The sequence below is a fragment of the Tachyglossus aculeatus genome, chromosome 16, assembly GCF_015852505.1.
Source record: "Tachyglossus aculeatus isolate mTacAcu1 chromosome 16, mTacAcu1.pri, whole genome shotgun sequence".
NCBI classification, from domain to species: domain Eukaryota; kingdom Metazoa; phylum Chordata; class Mammalia; order Monotremata; family Tachyglossidae; genus Tachyglossus; species Tachyglossus aculeatus.
The window spans coordinates 38,864,264-38,882,051 of record NC_052081.1 but is presented as its reverse complement, the minus strand read 5'-3'; the positions used below and the strand labels follow the sequence as shown (position 1 = coordinate 38,882,051).

The 17,788-nt window shown below is 54.3% G+C and overlaps 1 protein-coding gene across 5 annotated transcripts in view; it reads right to left on the bottom strand.

Moving 5' to 3' along the window:
* Positions 1 to 17,788, bottom strand: part of SEC31B (SEC31 homolog B, COPII coat complex component) — a 40,460-nt gene that overhangs the window by 5,915 nt on the left and 16,757 nt on the right. For all 5 annotated transcript variants that reach the window (XM_038757936.1, XM_038757939.1, XM_038757940.1 and 2 more), the window contains 13 exons: positions 17,483 to 17,644; positions 16,847 to 16,999; positions 16,278 to 16,496; positions 14,086 to 14,160; positions 12,995 to 13,093; positions 12,233 to 12,338; positions 10,424 to 10,602; positions 9,929 to 10,055; positions 7,820 to 7,965; positions 6,996 to 7,169; positions 5,560 to 5,742; positions 2,796 to 2,970; positions 2,091 to 2,396 (listed from right to left, as the gene is read on the bottom strand). In XM_038757936.1, coding sequence (XP_038613864.1) covers positions 2,091 to 2,396; positions 2,796 to 2,970; positions 5,560 to 5,742; positions 6,996 to 7,169; positions 7,820 to 7,965; positions 9,929 to 10,055; positions 10,424 to 10,602; positions 12,233 to 12,338; positions 12,995 to 13,093; positions 14,086 to 14,160; positions 16,278 to 16,496; positions 16,847 to 16,999; positions 17,483 to 17,644 — 2,104 coding nt within the window. The remainder of the gene's footprint in view (positions 1 to 2,090; positions 2,397 to 2,795; positions 2,971 to 5,559; positions 5,743 to 6,995; positions 7,170 to 7,819; positions 7,966 to 9,928; positions 10,056 to 10,423; positions 10,603 to 12,232; positions 12,339 to 12,994; positions 13,094 to 14,085; positions 14,161 to 16,277; positions 16,497 to 16,846; positions 17,000 to 17,482; positions 17,645 to 17,788) is intronic.

The window sequence follows — 17,788 nt, the reverse complement described above, 5'->3', positions numbered from 1 at the left end:
AATGCACGCACGGGGTGCAATTAGGCATTTGGGTCCTTAGAGGTGGCTTAGTCTAAAGCCAGACCTAAGTCTAGGTCCTAAACATCCAGAGCCTGCTCCGCCACTGAGACAAAAACTATCGATCGACAGTTGGCACCGAGCGCTGTGTGCAGAGCAGTGGAACAGTGCTTCGCACATAGTAAGCGCTTAACAAATGCCGTCATTATTATTACAACAGACTTGGAAGGCACGTTCGCCGTCCACAAGGGGCTTGCGGTCCAGAGGAGGAGACAGACTTTCAAATAAGTGTCCCCTAAAAACCGACCCGCCGCTCTACATTACGCTGCCTCGGCAGATCCAAGTTCCCGGTATACAGCCCGAGACCTCGTGGGCTCAGGAAAGATTTGTCCACTGGACTGCTGCTCTGTGACAAGTCACTCAACCTTTCGGTTGGAAATGGCGCTTTTGTTCCCTCCTGTAAAATGGGGATGACAATGAAATAATTGATGTGAAAGCCCCATTGAAAATCTAAAGCGCTCTCTGAAAATGGAATCGATTCAAGATATGTTGGAGAATAGATCTGGGCCTTGCCCTCCGTACTCCACACACGGCAGTGCTTGTAAATGAGTGGAGGGAGGTTCTTACTGCCCTTTTCCTCTCCTCCTCTCCTGCTTAAGGAGCAGGGGCCGGAAAGATGACTGCTCTTCTTGGATATCTCTCTCTATCTTTTTTTAACAGTGTCTGTTAATAATAATAATAATAATAATGATAATAATGGCATTTATCAAGTGCTTACTATGTGCAAAGCACTGTTCTAAGCGCTGGGGGGGTTACAAGGTGATCAGGTTATCCCACGGGGGGCTCACACTTTTAATCCCTATTTTACAGATGAGGTAACGGAGGCCCAGAGAAGTGAAGTGACTTGCCCGAAGTCCCCCAGCTGACAATTGGCGGAGCCGGGATTTGAACCTATGACCTCTGACTCCAGAGCCCGTGCTCTATTCCACTGTACTTACTACGTGTCAAACACTCTTCTAAGCGCTTGGGCAGGTACAAGTTAATTAGGTCAGATGCAGTCCCTGTCCTGCTTGGGGCTCAGTCTAAATAGGAAGGAGAACAGGTATTTAATCCCTATCTTACAGTTGAGGAAACTGAGGCAGAGAGAAGTGACTCGCCCGAGGTCACACAGCAAGTATTCGGCAGAGCCGGGATTAGAACCCAGGTCCTCTGACTCTCGGGCTCATGTCCTTTCCACCAGGCCACGCTGCACCCCAAAGGGGTGGTCAGGCAGAGACCTCTTTCCAAAAGCAAGACTTCATAGTCTGGGTGAGATTTCCAGAAGAGGAGGCGGGTAGGGGTGAACCGGGGAGTGAACGGGGCCCTTCTGATTCCCTGCTAAAAGGGAACCAATTTCCTGACCGCTCTTGGACATGACAGGAACTGACAGGTAGGCCAAGGGTTATAACCCCTTCCACCGGCTCTGCTCAGGTGCCTGATGACACTGATCTCACCACTGCGGTCATAAAAGGAATGATGATGATGAAAATTGTGGTATCTGCTTCAGCGCTATTTGCCAAGCACTGTCCCAAGTGTTGAGGTCGGGCGGATGCTGAGGTCTGGCAGTGTCTATCCCACACGGGGCTCACAGTCGATGTGGTATCGAGTCTCCATTTTACAGATGAGGAAACTACGGCCCAGAGAAGTCAAGTAGCCTGCCCCAGGTGACACAGCTGGCAAGAACCAGAATTTAGACCCCGGCCTTCTGACTCTCAGGTTTGGACTCCTTCCAATAGGGCCAAGCTGTTTCTCGCGAGAACCCCCTGCCCCCATCCACTGGCTTTCCAGGGCTGTGGGAGATCACAATGATACTAGCCGGGGGGCTGAGGGCCCACCCTTCCCACTCGGAGAAAAGCCTTAGAGGAGCACCACACTGATACGCCATGGGGAAGCAGCTCCCAAGCTCCAATCATCCCGTGACAGATCCTAGCCTCTATGCCTTTAGGATGGACATATCCTGAGAGTGCCAGAGGTCTACTGTCCTTCGCTAAGGGGACCGCTTCTACCCCAACCTAATAACCCCCAGTGGCTTCTGGGAAGGTCGAGACACTGACCTGAGGGAGGAGGTGGGATGCCGGCAGCTGGAGGGGGCCCAGAGGATGGAGCCCCCGGCCCTCCCTGCGGATAGGCTGTGGGGAAACTGAAAGGACCTGGGGGTTGGGACGCCACGGACACAGGACAAGTCAGCGGGGCAGAAAGTTGGGGGGCCGGAGCAGGGCCTGGCGGGAGGAAGGTGGATCCCGGCGGCAGAGCGCCCGGCGGAGCCATGTGCGCCGGCTGTCCCGGGACAGGCGGCCCCACAGGGAAGCCCACAGGTCCAGGGGCTGGGCCTCCTCGTGGATTGAACGGCTGAGGCACAGCTGAAAAGACAAGAGGCAATGAACAGGTCCAGAAATCCAGCTCACCTCTCACATACGCCCGCCCACTCCCCAGTCTCCATCTCTGCTTCCCCACCCCAGCCTGACCCTCTCTCCTCCCCGTGGCCTCCTTCGCAAAATCCCCAGCTCCTCATCCACCATGGGCCTTCACAACTTGTCTTGGAGGCTTGTCACCTTGGAGAGGGCCCAGCCAGATTCAGTCAGGAGGAGGGGCGATCAACCGCCGGGTGTCAGGCACCAAAACACGCCAGAAGAAAGCTGGCGACCCTTATAAGAGTCAGTGGTCTCTACGGGGGGCTTCCAACACAGAGGGCTCCCCTGCAGTCCCTTCTCTCTGGGGTCCACGTCCTGTCCCGAGAGGTTCCTCATTTCACCACTCACCTGGCCCCAGGGTAGAGCCTGGGACTGCATATGTGGGGTACGTTGGCCAGGGTACCGAAGGTCTGGGGTAGCTCGCAGTCGGGGCTCTGATGGGGCCTTGAGCGGGACCAGCGTGGGATGGTGCTGGTATTGGCTGGGGGGTGAAGACAGATGACATCGGAGATGGAGCTGAGACCTGTGGGGAACGGAGACGGCAAGCCATATTTATAACCATCGTCAAGCACGTGTGTGTGTGTCTGTGTGTGCACGTGTGTGTGTATCTTTAAGGCATGTGTTAAGCGCTTACTTGCTGTGTTAAGCGCTGAGGTAGACACAAGCTAATCCGTTTGAACACAGTCCATGCCCGACGTGGAGCTCGCAGTTTTACATCCCCATGTAACTGAGGCACAGAGAAGTGAAGTGACTTGCCCAAGGTCACCCAGCAACGCAGCGTGGCTCAGTGGAAAAAGCCTGGGCTTTGGAGTCAGAGGTCACGGGTTTGAATCCCGGCTCCGCCACTTGGCAGCTGTGTGACTTTTGGCAAGTCACTTCACTTCTCTATGCCTCAGTGACCTCATCTGTAAAATGGGGATGAAGACTGTGAGCCCCCCGTGGGACAACCTCATCACCTTGTAACCTCCTCAGTGCTTAGAACAGTGCTTTGCACATAGTAAGCGCTTAATAAATGCCATTATTATTATTAAATGGCAGAACTGGGATTAGAACCCAGGGCCTTCTGACTCGTAGGCCTGTGCTCTAACCACCAGGCCACATTCATTCATTCATTCAATCGTATTTATTGAGCACTTACTGTGTGCAGAGCACTGTACTAAGCGCTTGGGAAGTACAAGTTGGCAACACTGCTTCTTATCCATGGATTTGCTATTTCACGAGGCCGAATTTCATTCTGATATACTTGGGCTGCCACCTTTTCTTCCCCCGACTCCCACTACTTGCAATGATTCTCATCTGTCCGGCTCCTCTAGTAGATTCTACGCGGCTTGAGAGCCCAGAACGTGCACTTTGCTTCTGTTGGATTCTGCCAAGTGCTCAGACCAGTGCTCCGTCCGGAGTTGACCGACTGACTGACGTAGCCTGCTGCCAAGGCCAGATCCACCCCGCCTCTCCTCACGGGAGCTAGCCCTGCCCAATCGGTCCCATTATCCTCTGCTTCCCAGGTCCATGACTGAGCTGCGGGGGAGCCCTCCGGTAAGGCAGATGGGACGGGTGCTGGGATCCGACTCAGAGGGAACCGTACGCTGGCCTCCTTGCAAGACTGCAGCTCTCGTCCCTCACCACCTCACTCTCGTCACTACCCTGCTCGTTCAAGCTCTCATCCTATCCCGTCTGGATTACTGCATCAGCCTCCTCTCCGATCTCCCATCCTCCTCCTGTCTCTCCCCACTTCAATCCATACTTCACGCCGCTGCCTGGATCGTCTTTGTCCAGAAATGCTCTGGGCATGTTACTCCCCTCCTCAAAAATCTCCAGTGGCTACCAATCAACTTATGCATCAGGCAAAAACTCCTCACCCTCGGCTTCGAGGCTGTCCATCCCCTCGCCACCTCCTACCTCACCTCCCTTCTCTCCTTCTCCAGCCCAGCCCGCACCCTCCGCTCCTCTGCCATCGCTAATCTCCTCACCATGCCTCGTTCTCGCCCGTCCCGCCGTCGACCCCCGGCCCACGTCATCCCCCTGGCCCGGAATGCCCTCCCTCCGCACATGCGCCAAACTAGCTCTCTTCCTCCCTTCAAAGCCCTACTGAGCTCACCTCCTCCAGGAGGCCTTCCCAGACTGAGCCCCCTCCTTCCTCTCCCTCTCCATCCCCCCTCGCCTTACCTCCTTCCCCTCCCCACAGCACCTGTATATATGTTTGTACGTATTTATTACTCTATTTAGTTATTTATTTTATTTGTACATATTTATTCTATTTATTTTATTTTGTTAATATGTTTTGTTTTGTTCTCTGTCTCCCCCTTATAGACTGTGAGTCCGCTGTTGGGTAGGGACCGTCTCTATATGTTGCCAACTTGTACTTCCCAAGCGCTTAGTACAGTTCTCTGCACACAGTAAGCGCTCAATAAATACGATTGAATGAATTCCTCTATTTATTTATTTATTTAATTTGTACGTTTATTCTATTTATTTTATTTTGTTAATATGTTTTGTTCTGTTGTCTGTCTCCCCCTTCTAGACTGTGAGCCCGCTGTTGGGTAGGGACCGTCTCTATATGTTGCCAACTTGGCCTTCCCAAGCGCTTAGTCCAGTGCTCTGCACACAGTAAGTGCTCAATAAATACGACTGAATGAATGAATGAATCGACCTCCTTCTGTACTTTCCCAAGCACTTACTAGATTAGTACAATGTTTTGTTGTCCGTCTCCCCCTTCTAGACTGAGCCCCGTTGTTGGGTAGGGACCTTCTCTAGATGTTGCCGACTTGTACTTCCCAAGTGTTTAGTTCAGTGCTCTGCACACAGTAAGCGCTCAATAAATACGATGGAATGAATGAATACAGTGCACTCATGCTCAATAAATGCCATTATTCCTTCACTGCTGTAGGGAATCACCTCATTCAAGCAGCAGAAGCCTTCAGACTCTGGAAAGAAAATGGCAAACTGCAGTTGCCTCTATATGACCCGCAGCTAAACTGCTGCCCAGGCCCAGCCTTTCACCTGGTCAGGCCGGGGTTTAGAGCGATCGATCATCGTCCAGCTCACCCGGGGGCCTCCCGTCCTCGTCCTCCTCCTCCTCACGGTCGGCAGGAGTCCCGGCCGGGGCTCTTACCTGGCCGGGTGGACGCACTCCCGGTCTTTGGGGCTGTGATCCTCCGGCGGCCACACTGCTTTTGGTCTGGGAAGGAGGAGCCCCGACGTGGACCCGGGGGAAGGGGAAAGGCGGCGGTTGCTGGCCGACCACGCTGGCCCCCTGAGCGTGGAAAAGTCTCTCTCTCAGCTGCTGGATCGACTGCTGCAGTGGCGGGGAAAACGAGAGACAGAGAGCGAGAGAGAAAGAAAATACACTCCCACGTCAATCAATCAGTGGTATTTACCAAGCGCTTACTACACACTAAGCATTTGGAAGAGTACGATACAATAGAGAAGCAGCGTGGCGTAGTGGCTAGAGCCCGGGCCTGGGCATCAGAAGGTCACGGGTTCTAATCCCGCTCGGCTGTGTGACCTTGGGCAAGTCACTTCACTTCTCTGTGCCTCAGTTACCTCACCTGGAAAATGGGGATGGAGACAGGGATGTGTCCAACCCGATTTGCCTGTATCCATCCCAGCACTTAGTAGCGTGCCTGGCACAGAGTAAGCGTTTAACAAATGCCATCGTTATTATCATTACAACACGACAGAATTAGCAGACACGTTCCCTGCCCATAATGAGTTTACAGTCAAGATGGGCAGTGAGAAGACCAGGAAGACCCTAATGACCCCTGACCCTTCTCCAAGCTGCCCTCTCCCCCTTCCCACCCAGCCTTCACTTCACCTTCCCTCCACCCTAGTACAGAAGCAGCGTGGCTCAGTGGAAAGAGCCCGGGCTTTGGAGTCGGAGGTCATGGGTTCAAATCCCAACTCCTGCACATGTCAGCTGTGTGACTCTGGGCAAGTCACTTCACTTCCCGGTGCCTCAGTGACCTCATGTGGAAAATGGGGGTGAAGACCGTGAGCCCCACGTGGGACAACCTGATCACCCTGTAACCTCCCCAGCGCTTAGAACAGTGCTGGGCACATAGTAAGCGCTTAATAAATGCCATTATTATCATTATTATTACTTTGGCTTCGGGGAAAAAATTAAGACAAATCCAAAGGAGCAACTGGGCCACCAATGGGAAATGGGAACTCCTCTTCCCCTCGTCCCCCTCTCCATCCCCCGCCATCTTACCTCCTTCCCTTCCCCACAGCACCTGTATATATGTACGTATGTTTGTACATATTTGTTACTCTATTTATTTAACTTGTACATATCTATTTATTTTATTTTGTTAGTATGTTTGGTTTTGTTCTCTGTCTCCCCCTTTTAGACTGTGAGCCCACTGTTGGGTAGGGACCGTCTCTATATGTTGCCAACTTGTACTTCCCAAGCGCTCAGTACAGTGCTCTGCACACAGTAAGCGCTCAATAAATACGATTGATGATGATGATGAACTGAGGACAGTTGGCCTCTAGACACACAGAGAGGCATCTGTCTCCTCCTGCCCTGCCGTTCGCCCGCTTACTCACCTGGGTGGAATCTCTGGGGAGGTAGCTCACAGCAGCAGCCAAGCGGCCTTGGGAAGCCAAGAGGCTGGCATAGTCGGTGACTCTCCCCACCGTGGCCGGGCCCGGAGAAGCCCCTGCAGGGCCCCGGAGCAGCTCGAGGCTCCTGCTCAGCACCATTACTTTCTCCACCAAGTCCTGCCAAGACAGGGATGGGGACGGTCAATCCCACTCCCACCCTGTTTTTCAGCGGTCCCGATCCCCCACTGGATTTTCCCTCTCGGGGACAGGGAGCCGCTGCCGTGGGCCAGGGTTGGGTGCCCTTTACGGCAAACCAGAGTGTCAGCGGCGCATGTCAGCCTCCTCTACGTGGGTTTGAAGTGCACAAGGCACTAAAGTTTGCCACAGGGAGTGGGGGGGTGGGAGCAGGGAGGAAGTCTTCCCCTCTGAGGAAGAGCAGCATGACAGACTGAGACCTCAAGCGTAGGGCCATATTTTCCGCTGCCCCGGGCAGGCTGGGCTGGGGAATGTCCTGACTCTGACAACTTCGACTACTTCGACCTCAAGCCCCATGTGGGATGGGGACTGGATCCGATTAACTTTGTACCTATCCCGGAACCTAGAATAGTGCTGGATGCATACGATAACACGTACATAACACAGAATAACACATACATAACACCACTGTGGTCATCTGATGCTCTGAAATGGGAACAGCGGGAGTCCCGCCACCGTCTGACGTCCCGAGTCTTAACCCGCTGCCCGACTGGGGCCCGGTCCAAACTAGCTCGCAAGCCGCCAGGCGTCAGACCTCCTGCCCCTTTCGGACCAATTTCGGGGTGCGATACCTGCAGGGCAACGGGAGACGATGCCTTGTGGATTTTCCCCCAACACTCCACCAGCCTTTCCACGTTCCCTGAGCAGATGTAGCAGAGGCAGGCTTCGGGGGACAGCGTCCCATCTCCCTCCGATTCGAGACGGGCCCCTAGTGTGTCTGCAGGGGAGAGAGACAGCCCCGTGAGGCTCGGCTTCTTGGGACTCTCTCCTAGCTCCCCATCCACTGGAGCTTCTCTCAGACTCTGCGAGCGTGGAGACCGTGCGACCCGAAGACCCTGATGATTGCTCAGGGGCCCAGTGCCCTATCCGAGGGTCCCACTCAGTAAGCCTACCCCTCAGACCTCCAGCTTCGTCCCCTTGGCCTCCCCTTGCCCCTTCTCCAACCCCGTATGGTGCCTGGCACATAGTAAGCACCAGTCGTCAGCTGTGTGACTTTGGGCAAGTCACTTGACTTCTCTGTGCCTCAGTTACCTCATCTGTAAAGTGGGGATTAAGACTGTGAGCCCCACGTGGGACAACCTGATCACCTTGTATCCTCCCCGGCGCTTAGAACAGTGCTTTGCACATAGTAAGCGCTTAACAAATGCCATCATTACTATTATTACTATTATTCCCTCCTACTTAGACTGTGAGTGGGACACGGGCCGTGTCCGACCTGATTAACTTTTAAAATAATAATGATAACGATAGACTAACTGTAGTATTTGTTCAGCGCTTACTATGGACCCTGTTACTGCACTAAGCACTGTACTAAGCGCTGGGGTAGAAACGTGCTAACCAGGTTGTCCCTCCCACAGTCCCCGTCCCACGTGGGGCTCACGGTCTTAATCCCCATTTTACAGATGAGGTAGCTGAGGCCCAAAGAAGTGACTTGCCCAAGGTCACATAGCAGACAAGTGGCGGAGCCAGGATTAGAACCCAGAACCATCTGACTCCCAGCCCTATAGTCTATTATCGAGGTCACTCTGCTTCTACCATAGTGATGAGAACAGAATGGTTAAGTGCTTAACGGATGCCATAATAATAATTCCCTGAACTGAATGGCCAAGGTGACAGAAGAAAAGCTCCCCCTGAGAAGACATGAGTTTAGGATGGACAGTTCAGAGCCATCTGGGGAATTTCAAAGGCTCCTTTTCAAGTGGCAGTAGATGTTGATGGGGAGGGAGAGGAGGGGAGAGAGGAAGGAAGGAGGGGGACGGAGAGAGAGTCAGCCTTCCAGAGTTTGAGGAATGCTAGAGAGAGCCAGACCGCTGCCAATTTCCCCACCTCCACCTTCTCTTCCCAACTCCACACCGGAGAAGCTGCGTGGCCTGACGGATAGAGCCCGGCAGTCAAAGGCCCTGGGTTCTAATGTCGCTATGCCACTTGTCCACTGGGTGACCTTGGGCAAGGCACTTCACTTCTCTGGGCCTCAGTTACCTCACCTGCAAAGTGGGGATTGAGACTGGGAGCTCCATGCGAGACATGGACGGTGTCCAACCTAATCAGCTTGGATCCATCCCCAGCACTTAGTACGGTGCCTGGCACACAATAAGCATTTAATAAATACGGTAACAAAAAACTCACTCATTGAAGACATTCCCACCCTGCCCTTCTCCAAGAAGGACCAGGGGACCAGGAAGGGAAGGGGTTTGAGATCCCCTTTGTCCTGCTCACTCCGATAACCAAGATGTGGGAAGGGGAAGATGAGGAGCCCAGAATTACAAAACTATCTAGGCCTGGCCCAGGGATACCTCGCCAAAGGCGAGGGAGATGGCCCGGCTCCCAGTTAGTATCAGGGCTTAGGAGTTACCGTGCTGGCTTGGTGCCCCCCAAGAGGCGAAAGCCCGGACAGGCCAACGGGAGCCGTGCTCTGAGAGCAGAGCAGTCTGTTGAGGGAGGCTGGGGCTGGCCAGAGCCAGAGTCCTGCCTCCTCCATCCCCAATCTGAGTGGCCAGGGCAAGTTGTTTCCACTCCCCAAAGCTTTTCCCTTTTTCAAAGAACAACGCTGCTGTCCCTTCCTTGAACCCTCAGCCCCCTCCCACGGTCCTGGACGATCGAGAAGGCGGCTCCGAGGTGAGGGATGGAGGAGAGGGCCCGACCAAAGGAGGAGAGGCAAGGACAGGGCGCGAGCACTTTACCGCAGAGCCCGGCATACTCTTCCTGGCTGGAGTAGGTCAGCAGGATGGCCATGGCTTCCCTCCAGTTCTGCAGGGAACACGTGCACACCACATCTCTCCATCTGTGTTGCACGATGGATGACAGGAGCTGCAACGGAAGCGGGAGGCTCTGTCAGGCCCTGGGCCTGAACGACAGAACCGGGGGTGTGTCAGGGCCCCGCCAGAACCGTGCCACGCTGGAAATTAAGGGATCACACAGACTGTGTGTGTGTGTGTGTGTGTGTGTGTGTTTGTGTGTGTATAATTAGACAGACACCACACACTCACACAGACTTGTAGCTGCCTGAACCAGAGGACCAGGCCCCGCTGGTCATTCATTCATTCAATCGTATTTATTGAGCACTTACTGTGTGCAAAGCACCGTACTAAGTGCTTGGGAAGTACAAATTGGCAACATAACAGTGGTCTCCCACTGTCCCCGCCCCCCGCCCCCCGAATCTTGCCCTCCCAAGTCACCGAGGAGAGCCTGGTCTTCTTCTTGGCAAAGTAGCGCTGCTGAGTCCGCCTCAGCAGCTTCTCCCCGCCCGCCACGGCCAGGATGATGGCGTCCGCAAAGCGCTCCTCCCGCACGCACAGATCCACGGCTCCGTCCAGGTTGCCCAGCAGGAGGGCCTGGCTGATCAGCCCATCGGTATCTAGGGGGAGAGAACAACGCAGGGCATCCCCTCAAGTCCCATCAAATGCTGGCTCCCCCAGGGTCCCAGCTTCCCCTCAGGGGACCACCTGCTGGGAGCCTGGGTTTTATATGTGACAATAAAAGACGACAAAATGGGGAGGCAGCAAGGCTCAGAGGTAAAAGCCCAGGACTGGAGTCCCAGATTCAAGCCCCAGCCCTACCAAGTGGCCTCTCTGGGCCTCAGTTTCCTCATCTGGAAAATGCCCGCTGTTGGGTAGGGACCGTCTCTATACGTTGCCAACTTGTACTTCCCAAGCGCTTAGTACAGTGCTCTGCATACAGTAAGTGCTCAATAAATACGATTGAATGAATCAATGGAAAATGGAGATATGATAAACTGTAAGCCTCAAGTGGGACAGGGACTGTATCCGATCTCATGACCTTGTATCTTACCCCTGTGCGGAGCACACAGCAAGTTCATTCATTCATTCAATCGTATTTATTGAGCGCTTACTGTGTGCAGAGCACCGTACTAAGTGCTTGGGAAGTCCAAGTTGGCAACATATAGAGACGGTCTCTACCCAACAGCGGGCTCACAGTCTAGAAGGAGAAGACAGACAACAAAACATATTAACAAAATAAATAGAATAAATATGTACAAGTAAAATACAGTAATAAATATGTACAAAAATATATACATATACGCAATCCCCGCCCATAACAAGTTTACAGTCTAGAGAAGCAGCATGGCTCAGTGGAAAGAGCCCAGGCCCTGGAGTCAGAGGTCATGGGTTCAAATGAGCCTGGGAGTCAAAGGACCTGGATTCTAATCCTGGCTCCGCCCCACTTGTCTGCTGTGTGACCTTAGGCAGATCACCTCCCTTCTCTAGGCCTCAGTTACCTCATCTTCAAAAAAACAGGGATTAAGATAGTGAACACCATGTGGGACGGGGACTGTGTCCAACCCGATTAGCTTATATCTACCCCAGTGCTTAGTGCAGTGTCTGGCACTTAGTAAGCGCTTAACGAATACCATAAAAAAGTGCTCTGCACGCATACTAAATGCGCCACACCCCTGATTATCTGTGATGTATTTTAAAGAGTCTGTCTAACCTGCTAGAGTGCAAACTCCTGGAATGACAGAGATCATGCCTACTAGGGACCATCTCTTCATTTCCACCTGAGTATTCTCTTCCAGCGCTTAATACAGTGCTCTGCTCACAGTAAGTGCTTAATAAATACCATTACTACTAACTCTAGTGCACTCTTCCAAATGCTTGGTACTTTTCTGCACAGAACAGATGATCAATAAAGAAGGCTGACGGATTGATCTCCACCTGATCCCTTCCCAAATGGGCCTGAGAAGGAGGTCAGCTCTGACAGCACCCACCTAGAGTGAAACTTTCCGCCCGGTGTCACTGAAGGGAAAGCCACCTCTCCCAACCAGTCCAGGCTTCCCAAGATCGACCAACAAAGGAATGTTAAAAGGGTGGGAGGATCGCGAACAGGAGGAAGAAAAGGTGACGTCCACATAATGACAGAGAGGCAGCACTTTTTCAAAGCTCTGCCCACTGGATGACCCCGGCTCCACCACAGTCTCCGCATCCCAAACGCGCCTGTACGCGGGAGATGCTTTTGACGCCACGTACCTGATGTGACCGGGATTTCCAGCGAGGTCAGGTGCTGGGGCATGAGCTCATCGAAGAAGGCCGAGGAGGAAGAGGAGGTGGCTGGCTCCCCGGATTCGCGGGATCCCTGTGGCGGGCAGAGAGGAGCACGGGAAAAAGACAACGGCTTGTTGGCTTCAGGGGATGGCAGAGGGGAGTAAAGCGGCCAGCTCAAGGGGGACGTTGTCTGGCCAGAGCTCAAAACCCAGTCTATGGCGCTATAGGGAGAGGATGATCCTACGCATTCCTGGGATCGGTGAGGGTGGTGATGTTCACAGTACCACATCCTGCTCCGTCCCATTTTGGGTGAGCAGCATACCCCGAACTGAAAGTGGCCGCTCAGAGCACAGGGGATGGAGGAACGCGGCTGTTGGCTCATCAGCGATCGAACAATCGCCGTCTTGGGCTGCCAATTCAAGGGCAAACTACTCCCAGCTCTGCCACTACTCAACCCACCTCTGGGCCTCAGTTTCCCCATTCGTATATCGGGGAGGCCAATGGATCCACGTTTGGAAATTGGCCCACGGTCCTAGTACTGAAGGCAAAGATGTCAGCCTGACTGGGAAGGGGGCCTCCTCCACTCACCCTCATTTCTAGGCTCCTCTGGGGACCCTCCCCGAGGTCAACTCTAACCAGAGAGAAACGGAAAGTGCCAAGAATCCCTCATACCCCGACCTCGATCTCAGATCCACCTCGAAGTCAGCCCGGCACTCCTCCCAGAGGACAGGGGCAGGGACCCCCTACCTGGCCAGAGAAGGGTTGCTTATTCCAATCAACATCAGCTCCCTCGGGGTGACGGCTCTCTCCGGATCCCAGGCTGCTGCCCAATCCCGAGGCAGCAATCTGCAGGGGACAGAAGCAGCATGGCGCAGTGGAGAGAGCAGGGGCCTGGGACTCTCACTGTCGGGGGTTCTACTCCCCAGCTCTGCCACATGTCTGCTGTGTGACCCTGGGCAAGTCACTTCACTTCTCTAGTCCTCAGTCACCTCATCTGGAAAATGGGGATTGAGACTGTGAGCCCCACGTGGGACAAGGACTGTGTGAGACTCAATTTGCTTGTATGCACTCCAATACAGTGCCATAGTAAGCGCTTGATAAATACTATCATTATTATTGTGATAATTATTAACAGCCAGGGGCCGGGGCCAAGGCCCATGACTCCAGCGGGTCTCCAGTTTCTCCTCCCCCAAAAATCGGTATCCTGGAGCCCCACGGGCCGTTCCTAATTCCCACCTGGGTAGCCTTTCCCGGCCTTCAGTACAGTGCTCACCACACATTAAGTGCTTCAGAAATATTATCACTATTATTGCTGCTTCCCATTAGAGGCCCAGTCTCCCATTCATTCAATCATAATTATTGAGCGCCTACTGTGTGCAAAGCACTGCACTAAGCACTTGGGAGAGTACAATATAACAATAAACGGGCACATTCCCTGCCCACCAGAAGCTTACAGTTTAGAGGGGGAGAATTTCCAATTAAAATGTCAAAAAGCCCCAAAGCAGCCCTGCCTCCTCCCTCAGAATACAATGCAACTTGGTGCATCTCTGAGCCCGGTCTCTTGGGCTACTCTGCTTCCCACTCCGCATGCCTCAGCTTGCCCAGGGACAGTGCCGCTCCCCCAGACAGAAACCGATCAACTGGATTTACTGAGCGCTTTCTACGGGCCGTGCTCTGAACTACAATACAACCGAACTGGCAGACACATTCCCTGCCCACGACGAGCTTACAGTCGAGAGGAAAGACTCCAAATGGACCATGAAGCTCCTCCAGTCGCTCCCCGATTCCCTTGCTGCCCCCAGCAGCCCAGGTGCCCGGGGCCGTGCCGGAAAGCTCACCTTCGCCCGCAGTTCCTCCTCACTGTAACCCAGCAGCTTCAGCAGTTTGGGCCTGGATTCTTGCTCCAAGTTCACCTGGGGAGGGCAAAGTCCATATGAGAGAAGCGTGGAGAGCAGAGACATGCTCTTCCCACCCACCCTGTGACCCCAAACAAGATTTTCAGCTTCTTTCCTCTACTGTACCGCCCCGTGCTGAAGTCAAATTCAAGTGCCATTTCTCCCTACCCATCCTTCTTGATCTGAAGGCTTCTCCCTCCCCGTCATCTCTCTTTCCAATAATGACCTGTGAACTATCCTCTCTTCTTCCCAACCACCGGACTCTCTGCGCTTTCCACCATGCACCAGAGGAGAGAGCAAGGGCCTGGGAGACGGTCCACCTGGGTTCTAATCCCCAATCTGCCACCGCGTGACCTCCCGCAAGTCACTTACCTTCTCTGGGCCTCGGTTTCCTCAACTGGGAAATGGAGGTTAAATATCTATTCTACCTCACTCTTCGACTGAGAGCCCCATGTGGGATGGGGACTGCGTCTGATCGGCTTTCCTGGTATCTACCCCAGTACTCAGAAGAGCGTGTGGGTATTAGCAAGGCTCAGTGGAAAGAGCCCGGCCTCGGGAGTCAGAGGTCATGGGTTCTAATCCCCGCTCCGCCACTTGTCAGCTGTGTGACTTTGGGCAAGTCACCCAACTTCTTTGAGCCTCAGTTACCTTAACTGTAAAATGGGGATTAAGACTGAGAGCCTCACGTGAGACAACCTGATCACCTTGTATCCCCCCAGTGCTTAGAACAGTGTTTCGCTCATGTGCTTCACACATAGTAAGCACTTAAATGCCATCATTTATTTATTTATTATTATTGTTTTTGTGGTTCCTCCTACTCACCCAATTCCTCTCCCAGTTGCTCTCTGTGATTTACAGAGCTCCCCTTAACTGTTTTCCCCCAGCCGCTTTACCAGGGAGCTTCGGTTTTCCCGTATCTCCATGTGGCAAGGGCTCAGCCACATTTCCCTAGCCAACTTCCCTCTCCTATAGCCAGTCTCCCTGCACCTCTCTGCCCTGGATAGCTCTGCTTCAGTGCCTCTCTCAAGTGTCACTCAACAGGCAAGCTCTGACACTAAGTAGCTCTCCCCCTACCACATGCCCCATCTCCAGTACTGTCTCAGCAACACCTCTGCCGCCTCCCCCTCTGCTCATTCTCTAATAATAATGACATTTATTAAGCGCTTACTATGTGCAAAGCACTGTTCGAAGCCCTGGGGAGGTTACAAGGTGATCAGGTTGTCCCACGGTGGGTGGGGGGGTGCTCACAGTCTCAATCCCCATTTTACAGATGAGGTAACTGAGGCACAGAGAAGTTAAGTGACTTGCCCAAAGTTACACAGCTGACAATTGGCAGAGGCGGAATTTGAACCCAAGACCTCTGACTCCAAAAGGCGTGCTCTTTCCACTGAGCCACGCTGCTCCTCCTACCACGTCTTTCTCTGTCTTCCCTCCTCGATCCACCCGGCCTCCAAACTTGGCCATTTCTCACAGACCGCCAACACCTTCCCCTGCCCAACCTCTTCACCTCCAACTCCTTGACAACCCTGTCGGTTCGAAACACCCTGGCTAGACTAAGCTCGCTGGCCTGCAACACAGTGTCCACGATCGCCATGAGAAATAACGTGGCCTAGTGGAAAGAGTCCAGGCCTGGGATTCAGGGAACCTGAGGTTTTTTTTATGATATTTGCTAAGCATTTACTATGTACGAGGCACTGTACTAAGCGCTGGGGTAGATACGCACTAACCAGGTTAGACATGGTCCATATCCCACGTGGGGCTCACAGTCTAAATCCCTATTTTACAGGTGAGGTAACTGAGGCACAGAGGAGTTAATAGACTTGCCCAAGATCACGGGGCAGACAAGTGGTGGATCTGGGATTAGAACCCAGATCTTCACACTCCCAGACCCATTCCCTATCCAAAATAAATAAATAAATAAATAAATAAAATTGGCCCAGAGTCAGCTCAGGATCCTAAAGGAGATTGGAACTGGTTGGAGAAACTGCACCTCCATTACAGTAACTTCCCGCTTGCTGCCAACTAGCCTCGGAACGTCTTTCCCTTCACGATCATTATTTTGCCTGCCTTGGGGATTGTGGGTCCAAGACGTGGCCGGCCCGGCTCGGCCCCCCGGGTGCTCACTCGTGCTCTACCTTCAGGAACTGCCAGACGCTCTTCTCAAACTGCAGCTTGGCCCGCTGGATCTTGTCCTGGCAGTACTCCAGGAGATTTCCCGACCCCAGGGCTTCCTGCAGCTCCGCCGACCGAGCCAGGAACTCGGGCTCCGTTGTCACTTGGCTGATGAAGACGACGTGGGGGCAAGGCTGCGGCGTCTGCTGGGCGGGGAAACTGGTGACCAGCTTCCCCCCAAACTGGGGAAGAGACATAAAGGTGGCGGAAAGGCGGCGGTCACCGGGCCCCGCCTGTCACCCAGGACCGGGTGGCGTCGGTTGGGGAGGGGTGGGTGACTGGGATGCCCCAGGCCGGGCCAGAAAGGGAAGGGAGGCCCCGGAGAGGAGGCGGTCACCGGGCCCCGCCTGTCACCCAGGACCGGGTGGCGTCGGTTGGGGAGGGGTGGGTGACTGGGATGCCCTGGACCGGGCCAGAAAGGGAAGGGAGGCCCAAGGGGCCCTGGGGCCTTGAGGAAGGACATCCTCATCTCCTAACGGTCCTCCCTTGGCCGGAGGGCTCCTTCAGCGTGTGAAGCTGCCACGGCACTTACGGCGAACGAGCCCCCCACGGGCCGGCGAATCCACTTGGGTGGCTTCTTCAGGGGCGGGACCAGGGTGGTCTGGACCACCTGCTCTGGCACCTGCAGCGGAGGGAGGGGCTGGCCGGTGCCAAACGGGTCCAGGCTGCTGAAGGACGACGATATCTACGGGCAGAGGGGGTGGTACGGAGACCGGCTGGAAGTGACCCCCGTGGACTCACGGGATCAGGAGAAGGATGACGGGGGTGGGAGGGAGACTGGGGCAAGGGAGGAGGAGGGAAGCACACCCTAAAGCTGGGATGCCCCTTTCTCCTCCTATCCAACCCTGAAACAAGACCCATGTCCTGCCTAGAGGGGTCCTCTAGGATGACGTGGTAGAGGACCTAAGGCCAGCAGTGACCCCACAGGCCACCCATCCATCGTTTCGAAGATTGTTGCTTCCCTTCTTTTCTTCTCACTCAAGTGGCAAAAACGATCCCGGGGGATTGCTTCCCTCCAAGCCTAGCCCAGCTCCCACTCAAGCTCATCCTCGGCACGCGAGCAAACGCCGCGCCCCTGCACGTGGATCTCCTGCCGTGGCCACCGGCCCGGCTCCTCCATCCCGCCCTTCCACCCGCAACTCCCGGTTCCTCTCCTAAAGTCTCTCACCTTGTCCGCCTGCGTTCTCCGCTGGGCTTCCAGGCTCCCGCCCATCACGGAATACAAATTGATCCAGCCGTCAAAAGAGGCGGCGGCGAAAACGGAGGGGTTCCTAGGGCACCACTGGACGTCAAAGCACCACCTGCTTCGGGTGGGTAACTCGTACACCACCTGGCCCCGCCCCGGGAAGACGGCGGAGGTCAGCGGCCCGACCCGACCGACCCGCAAGAACCCGGACCGGCTCCCCAGGACCCCACCCTGGCTGCCCCTCCTACGAATTCCCCCACCTCCGCCTTGCTTGCTCTCCATTGCAGT